This window comes from Dasypus novemcinctus, chromosome 5, assembly GCF_030445035.2.
Source record: "Dasypus novemcinctus isolate mDasNov1 chromosome 5, mDasNov1.1.hap2, whole genome shotgun sequence".
In the NCBI taxonomy this organism is placed as follows: Eukaryota; Metazoa; Chordata; class Mammalia; order Cingulata; family Dasypodidae; genus Dasypus; species Dasypus novemcinctus.
In genome coordinates, this window is record NC_080677.1 from 26,428,280 (window position 1) to 26,447,321 (window position 19,042).

At 36.2% G+C, this 19,042-nt stretch overlaps 1 protein-coding gene across 3 annotated transcripts in view; it reads left to right on the plus strand.

The window, feature by feature from the left end:
- The window catches only part of NT5C3A (5'-nucleotidase, cytosolic IIIA), a 91,766-nt gene extending 74,023 nt beyond the window's left edge, over positions 1-17,743 (plus strand). For all 3 annotated transcript variants that reach the window (XM_004463291.3, XM_004463293.4, XM_004463292.3), the window contains 5 exons: positions 909-994; positions 12,514-12,603; positions 14,596-14,758; positions 15,836-16,036; positions 17,037-17,743. In XM_004463291.3, the coding sequence (XP_004463348.1) occupies positions 909-994; positions 12,514-12,603; positions 14,596-14,758; positions 15,836-16,036; positions 17,037-17,138 (642 nt within the window). In that variant the 3' untranslated portion in view covers positions 17,139-17,743. The remainder of the gene's footprint in view (positions 1-908; positions 995-12,513; positions 12,604-14,595; positions 14,759-15,835; positions 16,037-17,036) is intronic.
- Positions 17,744-19,042: the final 1,299 nt, after the last annotated feature.

Below are 19,042 nucleotides of genomic sequence, written 5' to 3' on the forward strand. Positions count from 1 at the left end.
GCTTCATCATGTTTTAAAATAAAAATTAACAGTAACGTTTTAATAACAAAATTTTACATTAAAAACTTTAAAAGGGAAGTGGACTTGCCCAATGGATAGGGCGTCCACCTACCACATAGGAGGTCTACAGTTCAAACCCCGGGCCTGCTTGACTCGTATGGAGCTGGCCCATGCGCAGTGCTGATGCGCACAAGGAGTGCCATGCCACGCAGGGGTGTCCCCCACGTAGGGGAGCCCCACGAGCAAGGAGTGTACCCTGTAAGGAGAGCCGCCCAGCACGAAAGAAAGTGCAGCCTGCCCAAGAATGGTGCCACACAAATGGAGAGCTGACGCAACAAAAAGAAACACAGATTCCCAGTACTGCTGATAAGGATAGAAGCAGTCACAGAAGAACATGCAGCAAATGGACACAGAGAGTAGACAATTTAGGGGGGGTGGAGGAGAGAGAAATAAATAAAAAATAAATCTTTAAAAAAAAAAACAACTTTAAATGATTTCCAAAATATTCTGGTGTCCTTATGTTAACTGGAAAATTAAAACAAACATACTTTGGTTTTATATATGTTTGTGCCCTTAAATTGATTAGGAAATTGCCTCAGTTTTCTACTTGGCTTGATTATGTATCAATCTTAACAAAATAAGACTCAAAATGTGAATCAAATTTAATACTTTTATATGAGAACTAAGTTTTTGGTGTTGATAGTTTGATTGTTAGGTTGTTTTAATAACATGTAAACCAAGATCAGAAAGATCTCTTCATTTGCTACATTAGCTAGGCACTCAGGAACTAATCTTTACTGATAAGTAGGTTGTGGAAAGCACTCGTTTACAGTGTTTTGTTTTCTATAAAATTAGGCAGATAAATGAAAACTGTTATATTCATGATTAAATTATTCATTTATTTTTAGTTACTACAACTAAAGGAAAAATATTATGCTATTGAAGTTGATCCTGATCTTACTGTAGAAGAGAAGTACCCTTATATGGTAGAATGGTAAGTGTGTATGGGGGATAAAAATATAATAAAATGATATAATGATTGTAACTAAGGATTTATTTTTCCCCTGTACTGTTTATATAAATAGATTCATAATTTATATAGTGAGTTGGAATAGTTAATTTAATATAACAAAATGAACTCCGATTTTCTAATTTCTTTATAAGTCTGGAAATTGTTTAATTTTTGTATTTTTTTAAACATCAATTTTATTGATACATATTAATAAAGCATACAATTCATCCAAAGTGTATTTGGTACAATCACATAGTTCTGCATTCATTACTTCAAACATTATTAGAGCATTTTCATTATTTCAATAATACTACTAATAAACAAAAAACAGAAAAAAAGAAAGTTCTTCATGTCTCAATCTCTCTCTGTTTCCCCTGCTATACAAAGCTGCTATTTCTGGCTATTTTTGCACATTTATGTGTTTTTTTTAAAAGCAATTTTATTGAGATATATTCATATACTATATTATCTATCCAAAGTATATAATCAATGGCTTTTAGTATAATCACAATATTGTGTATTCATCACCACAAAAAATTTTAGAACAATTTCATTACTCCAAAAAGGAAAACTCCTAGGAGAATGGATGTAGCCCAAGTGGTTGAGCATCTGCTTCCCATGTATAAAGTCCTGGGTTCAATCCCTGGTACCTCCTTTTAAAAAAGAGAGAAAAAAAGAAAAATCCCATACCCATTAGCAGTCACCTTTCAGTCCCTCTAACCTTCCCTAACCTTACATACCCACTAATCTAATTTCATTTTTATAAATTGGCTTATATTTATATTTTATGTAAATGGTATCATACAATATGTAGTACTTTGTGTCTGGTTTCTTTCACTTACCATAATGTTGTGGGTTTTATTTATTTTTTTGTCTGATATTAATATCTTGTAAATTAACATGCATTAGTTCAGTTTCAAAGAAAAATGGACTTATATATGAAATTTTACCCATATTTATATTCTACGTGTGGTTTTACTATGCTACACAATCCCATGTTACAATTTTTAGCTTTCCTTTCAGTAGTATACATGACCTTAGACTTTCCCTTTAAACCACTGTCATACCCATATAGTAGTACTGCTAGTTACAAACAGTATGCTATGCTTTCACCTTTCTATTTATTTCCAAAGACTAACACACATTCCTTTTACCAATTAATTCTGCACAAGTTAGCCCTCAGCTTTCCATTCTCTAACCTCCTTCTATTTAAAGGTGATCCATATTCAAGTTATTAGCTCCATGAGATTACACAATATAATTAGTTCACAGTCATACAATCATACAGTATTTGTCCTTTTATGTCTAGTTTGCTTTACTCAACATAATGTCCTCCAGGTTCATGTTGTCTTATGCTTTTTTTGCTTTTTTTTTTATTGAGTATATCATTCATACTTGAACATACATAAACAATAAGTATATAGTAAAGATTGTGAACTTACAAAATAAATATACATAACATCACACAGGGGTCTCATACATCATCCCTCCACCAACTCTTTGCATTGGTGTGAAAAATTTGTTACAAACTATGCAAGAGCATTGTCAAAATATTACTACTAACTATATTCCTTATGTTACATTTGATGTATTTTTCCCCCAACCCATAGTATATTTTTTAAATGTATTTTTGTTACAGATATTGTTAACTTGCTAAACAATCATACAGATGTGTAGATTTCCCATAAAAGATTATGAGAAATATCATCATACTATTACCACCAATCATGGTCCATAGCATACATTTGGCACACTTTTTCCATACACCTCCATTATCAACACAGTATAACTTGTCATTAATGCAAGAATATTATAGTATTGCTGTTAACCACAGTCTATAGGTCACACCAGTTGTAGTTTTCCCATGTTTCTCCATATTCCCATCACCCTGCAGAGTGATGTACATCTGCTCTAGCTAACAGAAGGACTCTCTTGCATTTGTACCCTTTTTTTTAAAAGATTTATTTATTTGTTTATTTATTTATTTATTTCTCTCCCCTCCCCACCCCAGTTGTCTGTTCTCTGGTGTCTATTTGCTGCATCTTGTTTCTTTGTCCACTTCTGTTGTCAGCGGCACAGGAATCTCTGTCTCTTTTTGTTGAGTCATCTTGTTGTGTCAGCTCTCTGTGTGGGTGGCGTCATTCTTAGGCAGGCTGCACTTTCTTTCACGCTGGGAAGCTCTCCTTACGGGGCACACTCCTTGCGTGTGGGGCTCCCCTATGCGGGGGACACCCCTGCGTGGCAGGGCACTCCTTGTGCGCATAAGCACTGCGCATAGGACAGCTCCACACGGGTCAAGGAGGCCCGGGGTTTGAACCGCGGACCTCCCATGTGGTAGACGGACGCCCTAACCACAGGGCCAAGTCCGTTTCCCCATTTGTACCCTTAACCACAATTCTCAACCGCCTCTGGGCTCACTGTGTTATTCAGTTCCTAGATTATTCTTTAGCTTTCTTTCTATTGACGTTTGCTTCCCCAAACTACCTTTTTCAGTCACAATCCCATTTATAAACCAGTTGCTACTCACTATAATGTGTTACTATCAACTCTATCCATCTCCACACTTTTACAGTCAAGTTAATTAAAACTTCTATGTAGATTAAGCATCCATAGTTCTTCTCAACCCTGCTCTTATCTCCTTATAACCTGTACTCTAGGTTTTAATTCCATGTGTTTATTATTTGTATTTAGTTCATATTAATGAGACCATGCAATATTTGTCCTTTTGTGTCTGGCTTACTTCACTTAGTATAATGTCTTCAAGATCATCCATGTTATCATATACGTCCCAATTTCATTTCTTCTTATTGCAGCATAGTATTCCATTGTACATACATACCACATTTGGTTTATCCATTCATTGGTGGAGGGACACTTGGGTTTTTTCCATCTTTTGGCAATTGTGAACAACACCACTATAAACATTGGTGTGCAGATGTCTGTTTGTGTCATAGTTTTTAGTTCTTCTGGATATATTCCTAATAGAGGAATTGCTGGATCATATGGTAGTTCTATATTTAGCTTCCTGAGGAACCGCCAAACTGTCTTCAATAGAAGCTGCACCATTTTACAGTTTCAACAGTGAAGGAGTGTTCCTATTTCTCCACATCCTCTCCAGCACTTATTCTTGTCTGTTTTTTAAATAATGGCCATTCTGTGTGGTGTTAGATGATATCTCATTGTTGCTTTAATTTGCAATTCCCTAATAGCTAGTGATATGGAACATTTTTTCATGTGCTTTTTGACCATTTGTATTTCCTCTTTGGAGAAATGTCTATTTAAATCTTTTGCCCATTTTTTAATTGGATTGCTTGCTCTTTTATTGTTGAGTTGTATGATCTCTTTATATAGAATGGAAATCAAACCCTTATCAGATAAGTGGTTTCCAAATATTTTATCCCATTGACTGGGCTGCCTTTTCACCTTCCTGATGAAGTCCTTTGAATCACAGAAATATTTAAGTTTGAGGAGGTCCATGTTTCTTTTGTTGCTTGTGCTTTTGGTATAAGGTTTAAGAATCCACCACCTACCACCAGGTCTTGAAGATGTTTTTTCTTCTAGGAGCTTTATTGTACTTCCTTTTATATTTAAGTGTTTAATCCATTTTGAGTTAATTTTTGTATAAGGTGTGAGGTAAGGGTCTTCTTTCTTTCTTTTGGCTGTGGATATCCAGTTCTCCCAACACCATTTGTTGAATAAACTGTTCTGCCCCAACTGGGAGTGCTCGACAGGCTTGTCAAAAATCACTTGACCATAGATGTGAGGGTCTTTTTCTGAACCATCAATTCAGTTCCATTGATCTATGTGTGTTTATGCCAATACCATGCTATTTGTACCACTGTAGCTAGATAATATGATTTAAAATCTGGAAGTGAGAGTCCTCCAACTACACTTTTCCTTTTTAAGATGTTTCTGGCTATTCAGGGCCTCTTCCCTGAATATTTATTTACCCTTCCAGATAAATTTTATAATTGTGTTTTCCATTTGCTTAAAAAGTGCTGATCAAATTTTTATTGGGAATGCATTGAATCTGTATGTCAATTTGGGTAGAAGTGACATCTTAATGATATTTAGTCTTCAAATCCATGAGCATGGAATGTTCTTCCAATTATTTAGGTCTTTTTTTATTTCTTTTCGCAATGCATTATAGTTTTCTGAATACAGGTGCTTTCCATCCTTGGTTAAGTTTATTCCTAAATATTTGATTCCTTTAGTTGCTATTGTAAGTGAAATTTTTTTCATGACTTCCTCCTCAGATTGTGCATTATTAGTGTATAGGAACACCACTGATTTTTGCATATTGATCTTGTATCCTGACATTCTACAGAAATCATTAGCTCTAGCAGCTTTGTTGTAGATTTTTCAGGATTTTTTTAGATATACAATCATATCATCTGCAAACAGTGAAACTTTTAATTCTTCCTTTCCAATTTGGATGCCTTTCTTTTTCTTCCCTGATTGCTCTAGCTAGAACTTCTAACACTATATTGAACAACAGTGGTGACAGTGGGCATCCTTGTCTTGTCCCTGATCTCAACGGGAAAGCTTTTAGTTTTTCACCATTGAGTGCAATGTTAGCTGTGGATTCTTCATATATGGCCTTTATCATGTTTAGAAAATTTCCTTCAATTCCTATTTTTTGCAGTATTTTTATCAAGAAAGGGTGCTGTATTTTGTCAGATGCCTTTTCTGCATCAATTGATAAGATCATGTGATTTTTCTTTTGATTTATTAATGTGTATTATGCTGATGGATTTTCATGTGTTGAACCAATCTTGCATGCCTTTTATAAAACCCACTTGATCATAATGGATAATTCTTTTAATGTGTTCTTGGATTCGATTAGCAAGTATTTTATTGAGGATTTTTGCATGTGTATTCATTAGAGAAATGGGTCTGTAATTTTCTTTTTTTGTAATATCTTTATCTTGCTTTGGTATTAGGGTGATATTGGCTTCGTAGAATGTGTTTGGTAGCGTTCCTTCTTGTTGAATTTTTTGGAAGAGCTTGAGTAAGATTGGTATTAAATCTTCGAATGCTTGGTAGAACTCACCTGTGAAACCGTCTGGTCCTGGGCTTTTCATTTTGGGGAGCTGTTTGATGACTGTATCAATTTCTTTACTTGTGATTGGCTTGTTGAGGTCTTCTATTTCTTCTAGTGTCAGTGTAGGTTGTTTGTACATTCCTAGGAATTTTTCCATTTCATCAACATTGTCTAGTTTTTTAGCATAAAGTTATTCATAGTATCCTCTTATGATCTCCCTTATTTCTGTGGTGTCAGTAGTAAGGTTCCCTTATTCATTTTTTATTTCATTTATTTGCATCTTCTCTCTTTTTTCTTAGTCAGTCTAGCTAAGAGTTTGTCAATTTTGTTAATCTTCTTGAGGAACCAACTTTTGGTTTTGTTAATTCTCTATTGTTTTGTTCTTTCTCAATTTCATTTATTTCTGCTCTGATCTTTTTTATTTCATTCCTTCTACTTGCTTTAGGATTAGTTTGCTGTTCTTTTTCTAGTTCCTCCAGCTGTGAAGTTAGGTCATTGATTTTAGCTCTTTCTTCTTTTTTAATGTTGTCTTATGCTTTTTTACTTTATTTCTTCTTATAGCTGCATAATATTCCATCATATGTGTACACCACAGTTTGATTATCCATTCATTGATTGACGGACACCTGGGTTGTTTCCATCTTTTGACAATCATGAATAACGCTACTATGAACACTGGTGTGCAGATGTCTGATTGTGTCATTCTTCTCTGTTCTAGGTATTTACCCTGTAGTGGTATTGCAGGGTAACATGACAAATGTATATTCAACTTCTTTAGAAACTGCCAAACACCCTCTAGAGTGACTACAAATCTGCATTTCCATCACTAGTGAATAAGCATTCCTATGTCTCCATATCCTCTCCAACACTTGTACTTTCCTGTCTTTTTAATGGTGGTCATTCAAATAGATCTACAATGATATCTCATTGTAGTTTTGATTTGCATTTCCCTAATCATTAGTGATGTTGAGCATTTCTTCATGGTTTTTTGCCGTTGTATTTCTTCTTTGGACAAATGTGTATTCAAGTCTTTTGCCCATTTTTAATCAGGTCTATGTCTTTTTATTGTTGAGTTGTAATGTCTCTTTAGATATCCTGGATATTAAGCCCTTATCGGATATATGATTTTCAGATATTTTCTCCGATTGGTCAACTGCCTTTTCACCCTTTTGACAAAGTCCTGTGAAGTGCAGAAGTGTTTCATTTTGAGGAGGTCCCATTTATGTATTTTTTTCTTTTGTTGCATGTGCTTTTTGGGTGTAAGAACCAAGAAACCACCACATTCTACAAAATCTTGAAAATGTTTCCCTACATTTCCTTCTAGTAGTTTCATGGTCCTGGATTTTATATTTAGGTCTTTGATGTGTTTTTAATTGATTCTTGTATGGGGAGTGAGATAGGGGTTCTCTTTCATTCCTTTTGTTATAAATATCCATTTCCCCCTGTACCATTTGTTGAAGAGACTGTTTTGTCCCATTAACATAGACTTGATAGGTTTGTAAAAAAAAAAAAAAGGTTGACTGTATAGGTGAGGGTTTATTTCTGGACTCTCAATTCTATTCCACTAATCGATGTGTATGTCTTTATGCCAGTACCATGCTGTTTTGACCACTGTAGCTTTATAATATGTTTCAAGGTCAGGCAGTGAAATTCCTCCCATGTCACTCTTCTTTTCAGAATGCTTTTGGCTATTCTGGTGCACTTTCCCTTCCAAATGAATTTGATAATTGTCTGTTCTACTTCTGTAAAGTAGGCTGCTGGAATTTTGATTGGCATTGCATTGAATGTATAAATCAGTTTGGGTAGGATAGACATCTTCATTATATTTACTTTTCCAATCCATGAACATGGAATGTTTTTCCATTTGTTTAGGTCTTCACTGATTTGTTTTTAGCATTGTTTTGTAGTTTTCTGTATATAGGTTCTGTACTTCTTTGGTTAAATTGATTCCTAGGTATTTGAGTCTTTCTGTTGTTATTGTAAATGGAACATTTTCTCTGATTTCCACCTCACATTGTTCAATAATATTGTGTAGAAAGCTTATTGATTTTTGTATGCTGATCTTTTATCCTGCCACTTTGCTGAACTCATTTATTACCTCAAATAGCTTTGTTGTAGACATTTCAGAATTTTCTAAATATAGGATCATTTTATCTGCAAATAGTTTTACTTCCTTTTTTCTTATTTAGGTCCCTTTTATTATTTTTTTTTCTCTTGTCTAATTGCTCTAGCAGAACTTCTATTTCAATGTTGAATAATAATGGTAACAGTGGACATCCTTGTCTTGTTCCTGATCTTAGTGGGAAAGCTTTCAAGCTTTCCCCATTGAGTACGATGTTGGCAGTGGGTTTTTCATATATGCCTATTATCATATTGAAGAATTTTCCTTCTAGTCCAATCTTTTGACGTGTTTTTTATGAAGAAAGGAGGATGGATTTTGTTGAATGCCTTTTCTGCATCAATTGAGATGATTGTGTGGTTTTTTTCCCTTCAATTTGTTACTATGTTTTATTACATTGATTGATTTCCTTATTTTGAACCACCCATGCATACTAGGAATAAATCCTACTTGGTTGTGATGTATAAGTCTTTTGATATGCTGTTAGATTCTATTAGCACGTATTTTGTTGAGAATTTTTACCCATATGTTCATTAGAGGAATTGGGCCGTAATTTTCTTTTCTTGTAGTGTTTTTTTAATCTGGCTTTGGTATTAGGGTGATGTTGACTCCATAAAATGTATTGGGTAATTTTCCCTCCTTTTCAATTTTTTGGAAGAGTTTAAACAGGATTGGTGTTAATTCTTTTTGAAATGCCTGGGATAATTCACCTGTGAAGCCATCTGGTCCTGGACTTGTTTGTTGTGAGATTTTTCTGACTGATTCAATCTCTTTGAATGTGATTGATTTGTTAAGTTCCTGTATTTCTTGTAGCATCATTGTAGGTTGATTTTGCATTTCTAGAAATTGGTCCATTTCATCTAGGTGGTCAAGTTGATTGGCATGCAGTTTCTCATAATATTTTCTTATGATTCTTTTAATTTCTGTGGGGTCAGTCATAACTTCCCTGCTTTCCTTTCTGATTCTATTTACTTGCATCTTCTCTTTTTTAAGTTTTTTGTCTTTCTTTGTTAGCCTAGCTAGGGGGTTGTCAATTTTATTGATCTTCTCAAAGAACCACTTTTTGTTTTATTGATTTTCTTTGTTATTTCTTTGTTCTTAATTTCATTTATTTCTGCTCTTATCTTTATTATTTCTTTCCTGTTTGCTTTGGGAGTGGTTTGGTGTTCTTTTTCAAGTTTCTCCAGCTGTTCAGTTAGATCTCTGATTTTAGCTCTTCTTTTTTAATATAGGCATTTAGAGCTACAAATTTCCCTCTCAAAACTACTTTTACGTATCCTATAAGATTTGATAAGTTGTGTTCTAGTTCTCATTTCTCTTAATATGTTTACTGTTTCACTTGCAGTTTCTTCTTTGGCCCGCTGATTATTTAGGAGTGTGTTGTTTAGCCTCCACATGTTTGCAAATTTACCTCTTTCCTGCCTATTACTGATATCCAGTTTCATTTCTTTATGACATGAGAAGGTGCTTTATATAATTTCAGTCTTTTTATATTTATTGAGAGCTGCATCATGCCTAACATGTGGTCTGTCCTCAAGAAAGATCCATAAGCACTTGAGAAGAATGTATAACCCCTGAGTTTGGGTGCAACATTCTGTATATGTCTGTTATCTAGTTTGTTTATCATATTGCTTAAGTTCTCTGTTGATCTTCTGTCTAGTTGTTCTATCTAATGATGCGAGTCTTGTGTTGAAGTCACTAGCTATTATTGTAGAGATATCTATTTCTATTTGCCAGAGTTTGTCTCATATATTTTGGGGCACCCTGGTTAGGTACATAGATATTTCTGACTGTTATTTCCTCCTGGTAGATTGCCTCTTTCATTAATATATAATGGCCTTCTGTATCTCTTATATTTTTGCATTTAAAGTCTATATTGGGGAAGCAGATGTAGCTCAGTGGTTTGAGTGCCTACTTCCCATGTATGAGGTGTCCTGGGCTCAATCTCCAGTACCTTCTAAAAATAAAACCCAAACAAAAAACCTAACAAATAAAGTCTATATTGTCTGATATTAGTGTAACTATCCCTGCTCTTTTGGTTACTGGTTGTGTGGAATATTTTTTCCACCTTTCACTTTCAGCTGGTTTGTATCCTTGCATCTAAGGTGAGTCTCTTGTAGGCAGCATATGGATAGCTCATGTTTTTTAATCCATTCTGTCAGCCTGTATCTTTTTATTAGAGAGTTTAATCCACGTTGTGCATATAAATATCCAAAATCAAATTTTTGTATTAATGGTGGGATATTTTGTGTTACTGGTGTTCTTGATTCTTGATTCAACCTTTTCTAGGTCTTTAGAATTGCCCCTGTTAGTTGCTCAAATCTGGGTCGTTGACCCAGTAATGGGTTGCAGAGCTGCTTCCAAGGGCCCTGGGGAGGGAGATTATACAGGCCAGAAAAAGCCTCCCTTATTTACTTCTAGTTTCCTCCCTTGCACTTCCTTGGTTGGCCAGCATATAGCCTTGTCAGAGTGTTTGCCCCAACACAAACCAGACCAATGTGATAGAAGATCCTGCCTGGGGTCTAAGAGCCTCCTAACTGAAACTTTCTCAGAGACAATACTCCAACATTTGGGGCAGCCCCCTCCCTTTTCCTGGATAGTAAATAATCTTACTCCCCTCTGTGTCTTCAACAACCAGTTCCAATTAGTGGAGAGGGAGTTTAAGAAGGTTCACTCTCTTTAGTCCCTGCTGGCCTCCAAGGGAAACAAAGGCGTGGCCCTACCTAGCCTGGAAGGGTTCAAATTTGTGGGGCAAAAGCTGAGTCAGCCTTAGGCTGTTTCCTGGGGAGGTGGATCCCTGGTGCCCCCTTTGTAGCCACTGGCCCAAAGGTCTCAGAATTCAAGTGTCTATAGGGTAGGGAAGGATGCTAGCAGTTGCGGCTGCAGCTTTTAACTCACAGTTTTGCTGTCATGATTCTTTTCCTTTGTCCCTCTCTCTTCTGGGCAGTGTCCAGTCTTCCCCTTGTGTCCTATACCCTAGAAGATTTTTTTTTTGCCTGTCCTCTAGCTATGCTTCTTGGAGAGAAATGTGTCCCTGTCTTTCTAGTCCACCATCTTCCCAGAAGTTCCTGGTTTTTGTTTTGTGGATGTTTTTTGTTTTTTTTAAGACAAAGTTCAATAAGAATAAATTTAAAATCTTGCACTTAAGTCTTAAAAGGAAACAACCATATATATATTTTTTAAAGTGTGCACAAGATATGGCCAAACATATAAAGAAAAAGAAATTTGGATGTAGCAGGTTACATGGCTACCAGGAAGTAGACTTCTGGTGTTGGTCGCATTATAGGCAATGCAGCATTCTAAGCAGACCTTACTGAAAGCATTGTGTGGAGTTCTGGGTGAATGGCAATTAAGAGACATGTTGACAAACTTAATAGTATATCAGATAAGTTCACTAGGATGATAGAGGAGTTGGAATAATCCCATTTCAGGAACTTCAGTAGAGAATGCTTTGATTTGAGAAGTTCCAATTTGTGGTTTTAGAATCTTAGAAACCAGCCATTATGATATTTATTTCCCTTATACATTACCTAACAAGGTAGCTTGCACACATAATTAGTGTTCATGGTATTAAATGTCAGAAAGAGGCTAGACTTACTCTACATGTCTGTAGAAAAAGAACTGAAATTAGGCTTGGAACAGATTGGTTTCAGCATGATAAAAGAAAGGACTCTCTAACAATTAGAGTTTCCTGGCAGTGGAATAAGCTTCACTGGGAGGATGAACTCACTAACATGATGGGAGCTGACCCAGGCAGAGAGGAGGACTACTTAGAGATATTGTAGGGGGATTTTTAGGTATCAGAGAACAAAGTTCTAAAGTCCTGTTATACTCAGGTACTGTGATTATAGATTATAAAGAGGCCAGCCTATATTTAAAACTTTGTGTAAGAAGGGTTTTCTCTTGTCACTAGGTGGCATCTGCAGAACTTAAGTATTTCATGAAAATTCAAAGTACACACATATGAAAATCATGGCTTTGCTCTAATTCTAATTTCAGTCAGAGAAATACTTATGCCTCCCTAGGTTGGATTCATTTCTTATCTGCAGGCTTAAGGGAAGTTTTAGACCTTGTTTCATTTCATTACCTCATTAAAATATTTAAGCTAAGCTAGTGTTTGGGAGAACTGGGAAATGCAATAAGAACTTCCATATCCCATTTTGAGACATATTCATTATGTATACTTTCATTAGTGATGAATTTAAATCTCTAAAATTTAAACCAAACTATACATGTGATGAATGAAACACTATGTTTTTCACCCTGAAAAGATAATGTACTGTAAAGAAGATAATAGCTTTAATTGATATTCCCTTTTTCTTTGGTCATAAATGCCAGGTATACGAAATCTCATGGTTTGCTTGTTGAACAAGGTTTACCAAAAGCTAAACTTAAAGAAATTGTGGAAGAATCAGATGTTATGCTCAAGTAAGTTTCTTGAATGTTTGTTATTGTTGTATGTAAACTTGAACTATTAAGTGAGTAGTCAAATGTGTATTTTTATTAAAATCTATAAAATTATTCCATATAAAAATACATCCAAAATATGCTGCCTATCATAAAATAGATAGTAGTGTTGTGTGAAACTGGCCCATGTGCAGTGCTGATGCGTGCAAGGAGTGCCCTGCCACGAAAGGCTGTCCCCCGCATAGGGGAGCCCCACGTGCAGGGAGTGCGTCCCATAAGGAGAGCCGCCCAGCCTAAAAGAAAGTGCAGCCTGCCCAGGAATGGCGCCGCACACACAGAGAGCTGACACAACAAGATGACGCAACAAAAAGAGGCACAGATTCCCGTGCAACAGAAGCGGACAAAGAAGACGCGGCAAATAGACACAGAGAACAGACAACCGGAGTGGGGGCGGGGAGGGGAGAGAAATAAATAAATAAATCTTAAAAAAAAAAAGATAGTGGTGAGGTAAGGAATTGCGAAGGGCATGTTAGATCTTGCTATAGTGAATAAAAGCCCTATACTATTTAAGTTCTAATTTGTTTTTCCTTTCTCTAGATAATAATTTTTAAGATTAACTTACAAATTTATGAAACCTAGGTCATTTTGAAAAGTTTTAGCAGTACTTTTGAAAGGCATGAAATGTGAAAGGAGGCAGCGGACTTGGCCCAGGGGTTAGGGCATCCGTCTACCACATGGGAGGTCCGCGGTTCAAACCCCGGGCCTCCTTAACTCATGTGGAGCTGGCCCATGCACAGTGCTGATGCGCGCAAGGAGTGCCATGCCACGCAGGGGTGTCCCCCACGTAGGGGAGCCCCACGCGCAAGGAGTGTGCCCCGTAAGGAGAGCCGCCCAGCATGAAAGAAAGTGCAGCCTGCCCAAGAACGGTGCCGCACACACGGAGAGCTGACACAACGGAATGACACAACAAAAAGAAACACAGATTCCTGTGCCACTGACAACAGAAACAGACAAAAAGAAGGACACACAGCAAATGGACACAGAGAACAGACAACTGGGTGTCAAGGGTAGTGGGGGGGGAAGGGGAAGGGGAGAGAAAGAAAATAAATCTTAAAGAAATGTGAAGGAATGTTGTAAATCAAGTTGAAACAGATTTAGCTCACTACCCTCTTTCTAAATTTATGTGGATGTACTTTCCTGATTCTCAAACTTTCTTGAAACTAGGAAAAGTGAATGTGCTTTGGCAAATAATTAAAATATTTGTAATTCATGAATGTGTAAGATATGAAAATCTTTAAGCTGATTTTCAATACTGTTTATCACTTCTTAAAATTTTCAACTTCTTAGGCAAATATGATGATGCTACATTTTAAGATGAACTTCTTCTTCATCTTAAAGGAAACATCTTAAAGGAGGAAAACATTAAATTGTCAGAAAGAATGTGAGGACAGCTAGTAAGTATATTATTCCTTTGTAGGCAGCATCAGCTTTAGTTAGCCTATAGCCCAGGGTGAGTAAAAGGGGAAGAAAAGATTTAAGATCAAATACTACCTACAGCTCCCAGATCTCAGGAAGCAGAGATGCTAAAGGTAGAGAGAACACAGCTAAGTTCAGGCTGGTCTGCTTTCCTAACAACAGGGTTCAGATAAGCAGGACAACAAGCAGAAAGTCTTCCTGCTCTCCCTAATGGTTTTTTGGAAGGTATCGTTTAATTACTGGCTGTTAACTGGGTAGATTCCAAACTATAGGTTTGTATCCATATACAATGTGAGTATAAAACACCAAGTTTGTACTATTAGAATTGATTAAAAGGAGGGTAAAGCATTAACTGTTGTTTGAAAAACATCTACTTGTAGTATTATAGATACAGTAATTGCCCTCTTAGACAGTCATTCAAAATGAAAATATAAGTAAGCCATGGAATTAGGAAGAAATATGTATCTTTTTTAACTTCCAAGTGAAAAGGAGATATATCATGATCGTTAACAATCAGCTTGAACCTCCATGTTGCAGGGAAGGATATGAAATTTTCTTTGATAAGCTCCAACAATACAATATCCCTGTCTTCATATTTTCGGCTGGCATTGGTGATGTATTAGAGGAAGTTATCAGTCAAGCTGGTGTTTATCATCCAAATGTCAAAGTAGTGTCCAATTTCATGGACTTTGATGCAAATGTAAGTATATAAGTTTATTCTTTATAATTTCATGTTATCTGAGTGTATTTTAATCATATTAATACATTTGTTATTTATTATTATTTAATGTATTATGTATACATTAAATAGACCAAGATGATAGACCTGCTGTGTGACTCATCATCTTTCCCACTGTTATATCCATGTTTTAAAAATAATATATTGGGGAAGCGGACTTGACCCAATGGTTAGGGCATCCGTCTACCACATGGGAGGTCTGCAGTTCAAACCCCGGGCCTCCTTGACCCGTGTGGAGCTGGCCCACGCACAATGCTGATGTGCGCAAGGAGTGCCCTGCCATTCAGGGGTGTCCCCCACGTAGGGGAGCCCCACGCACAAGGAGTGTGCCCCGTAAGGAGAGCTGCCCAGCACAAAAGAAAGTGCAGCCTGCCCAAGAATGGTGCCGCACACACGGAAAGCTGACACAAGATGATGGCAACAAAAAGAAACACAGGTTCCTGGTGCCGCTGATAAGGATAGAAGCGGTCACAGAAGAACACACAACGAATGGACACAGAAAGCAGACAACTGGGTGGGGGGAAGGGGAAAGAAATAAAAAATAAATAAAAATAAAAATATATCCTTCTTAAGCTATCATTTCCCCAAGCTGTACACTAATATTAAAATTAGTAAGCCTTCTTTTAAAATAATTTAATATAGCAACACTGAAAAGTTAATATCCTTGGGGTAGGTGAGGAAGAGGAGTGAATCAACTGACATTAAAAAACACAAGTTCTTCTATTCAAGATAGTATGTTATGAAATACATAAAATGGGATGTTTTGGTTAGGGACAAATTGAAAATTGAAATTGAATTTTCAGTTCCTGTATTTTGCCATTCAAAGTCGTCTCTAGAAAGTCATTTCCTTTTCAGCCCTTCTTACCTATTATGAATGTGATGGACTTAAGTTCTTTGAGATTTCTAGTGCCAAAGATAACATTACAAATATGATGATGATAATAATAATATCTCTTAAGACAAGAACTCCAAAATTTGAAAATACAACAAATATAAATGTCAAAACCTATTATCTCCAATGATTTATTTTTTTAATAGGGGGTACTCAAAGGATTTAAAGGAGAATTAATTCATGTATTTAACAAACATGATGGTGCCTTGAAGAACACAAAATATTTCAGTCAACTTAAAGACAATAGCAACATAATTCTACTGGGAGACTCCCAAGGAGACTTACGAATGGCAGATGGAGTAACCAATGTTGAACACATTCTAAAAATTGGATATCTAAATGATAGAGTAAGTATCCAGATCTGTCATTTAATTTTCTTTTAAGAAAAAATCAGCATGAACCTTTATAGGTAATTGTTGCCAACGGCACCTGAGAAAGTTATTTTAGAGATATTTTGATTGCAGTTACCCTTTACTTTGGTAATAATTAAAAGCATTGGTATGACACATGGATGCAAGAGGATTTGGATGGAGGGAGGGTGTACATTCTAAAGGGGGCCTAGCGGAGTAGGTGTAGCTCAGTGGTTGAGAACCTGCTTTGCATGTACAAGGCCCCAAGTTCAATCCCCAATATCTCCTAAAAAAATGAAAAATAAATGGGGCCTCTCTGTAAATCTTGTTCCATTGTAAAATTAGACTGTAGCTAAGTATATCAGAATTGACACTGTTGACATTTTGAATTAGATAATTCTTTGTTATGAAGGCTGTCCTCTGCCTTGTAGGATGTTTAATAGCATCCGTGGCTTTTACCCATTAGATGCCAGTAGAACCCCCCAGTCATGAGAATCAAAATATCTACAGGCAGTGTATGTGGCTCAAGCAGTTAAACACCCACCTCCCATATGGGAGGTCCCAGGTTCGGTTCCTGGTGCCTCCTGAAAAAACAAAAACAAACAAGCAAAACAAACAAAAAAGCCAACTCGGGGAAACCAATGTGGCTTAGTGGTTGAGTGCCAGCTTTCCACATACGAGGTACCAGGTTCATTCCCTGGTACCTCCAAAAACATCTCCAGACATTGTCTAGTGCCCCTGGAGGGCAAAATCACCCTGGTTGAAAACCACTGGGCTAGAGAAAAATCATTTGGGGGGAAAAGACAGGATGTGGGAAATTTTCTATGTCAATGAATCTTAAAAGTTTGAAAATATTTCTTTATTTCAGAGATGTTATAAAAGTTAATTTACTTCATTATGCCCAATGAATCTAACATGGCAGTGAGATTCATACTTTTTAAATTCTTTGCTTCTCCTCCCTGCATGTTAATTTTATTTTTGTTTTTCTATTGATTAGGTGGATGAGCTTTTAGAAAAGTACATGGACTCTTATGATATTGTTTTAGTAAAAGAGGAATCATTGGAGGTAGCCAACTCTATCTTACAGAAGATTCTATAAACAAGCATTCTTCAAGAAGACCTCTCTCTCAAGGGAGCAGTTGATGAAAGAACTGCTCATTTGTTCATGTTGCTAAAGACTCTTATTTATAATATATTCTTGCTATTGAAGTTTTTCCTTTGCATTACTTAAGTATTTTCAGACATGTTGAACCCATGAACTGGAAACTCCTATTTTTTCCTCTTCTCTCAACACACTCCCCACCAAATTTTTTTGACTTTTTTTTTTTTTTAATCTTGAAGTAAAAATTAGAAAGGTAACTCCCTACTTCCAAAGTGGATTTTGTAGTGCAATTTTATCATGCATTTTTTGAGGTGTCTTTTTTACCCTGGGAAAGTTTGTAAAAGTTTAAAAAGAAGTCAAATAATGTGCATGATTTTAGGTATTGCCATTTTTGTAATTTGGGTGAATTATGCAGATGGTATCACCATTACCAGAAATTGTGTTATGTTTGGTTATTTTGTTTGGGGAAAATCAATGTTTACTAGAAAAGCTGGCACTTGATGTTTGCTGAAAAAATTGTTGGTGTCCACATGACACTCGTCATTACAAAATGTTCTGTAATGAAGCACTGATAATAAACATGAAATGGAAAATCTTTTTAATTCTATGTTAAAATTATCATTATTCATTCAACAAATATTTATTGAGTACCTACTATGTGTTTATTGTTTTTTGTGTGTGTATAATATATAAATTGTAGTGTCCTTGTCATAATGGCTAGATTGAATATTTTCAAAATGTATATACTATCACATTTAAGGATAAGATATTTGCAGAGAAAATTTAATCCATGCTTCAGAAAATCCTGGGGCCAGGGAATATCATTTTCCCCACTGAAATTATGTCAGTAAAAGAAAGGACTTTATTTTAATTCTAAGAGTTTTAGAAACAGCCCATAGGCAGGAAAAAAAGTGTAGCTAGGTCTCATGGTGACTAAAACTGAGTGCTGTGTAGTTGGGAACCAGTATTCCTCAGTGCAGTCTACCTTGCCATTCCGAACTCCTGCTGCCCCATAATTGGTTTGCACAAGGCTTAGATTTGTCGTGATAAATTGGACCCTTACTCGAGCCCTTGAACTCCAGCCGTTGAGCAACTAAATCTTACGGCATCTGAGCTGAGGTACCCCCAAAACATGATCCAGTTGGTTCAGGCCATCCAGTTGGGCCAAAAATATCTAGTCTGATCAGATGTGGTGGGAAGGAAAGGTCACATGATACAAACCTTTTTTCCAAGGCAGCCCATCCTTATCCTCCACAACTATTTCTTTCATTTATACAAAAAATGCAGTATCAAAAAGTAGACTAATCTTGCTTACGTATTTCCAAAATCCCACTCCCAACCAAACTTCTTGCATTAAAGCATATAGCATGGTATGTTAATATGAGAATTACCTGGAGGACTTTTCACATAGAAAAATTGAGAATTATTTATCTAATGATAGCTGTTTACCTCTGTATTGTTATCAGAACTTGTCAAATTTCTTCCCCAAAGATTTCCCTGAAGTGTTTATAATATGCCTCCATAAATAAGGTTGCATAGTATAAATGTTAAGAATACTGGAGTTATGCCCTGCATTCTAGTCCTGGCTCAACCCCTTACTGATAAGATAAAAGACGAGATAGCTTCAATCATCTCCCTGTTTAATGAAGGTCTTGAGAGAACCTACACTCTCTAAGGCCACTTTGAGCCGATATGGTGGTAACTCAATTTTCAAGCCAAGGACCATGCCTCTTCCTCTGTATACCTGTGACCTTATCACATCTCACTGCCACCTGACACTACTGATATTTATTAAACTATTGGTATTCAAGTTCAGCTTTCAGAGTGGTCTAATATAGACATTGAGAAATGGTCTACAGAGTCAGAGTGCTTAGATCTGAATCCTCTTTCTACCACTTGGT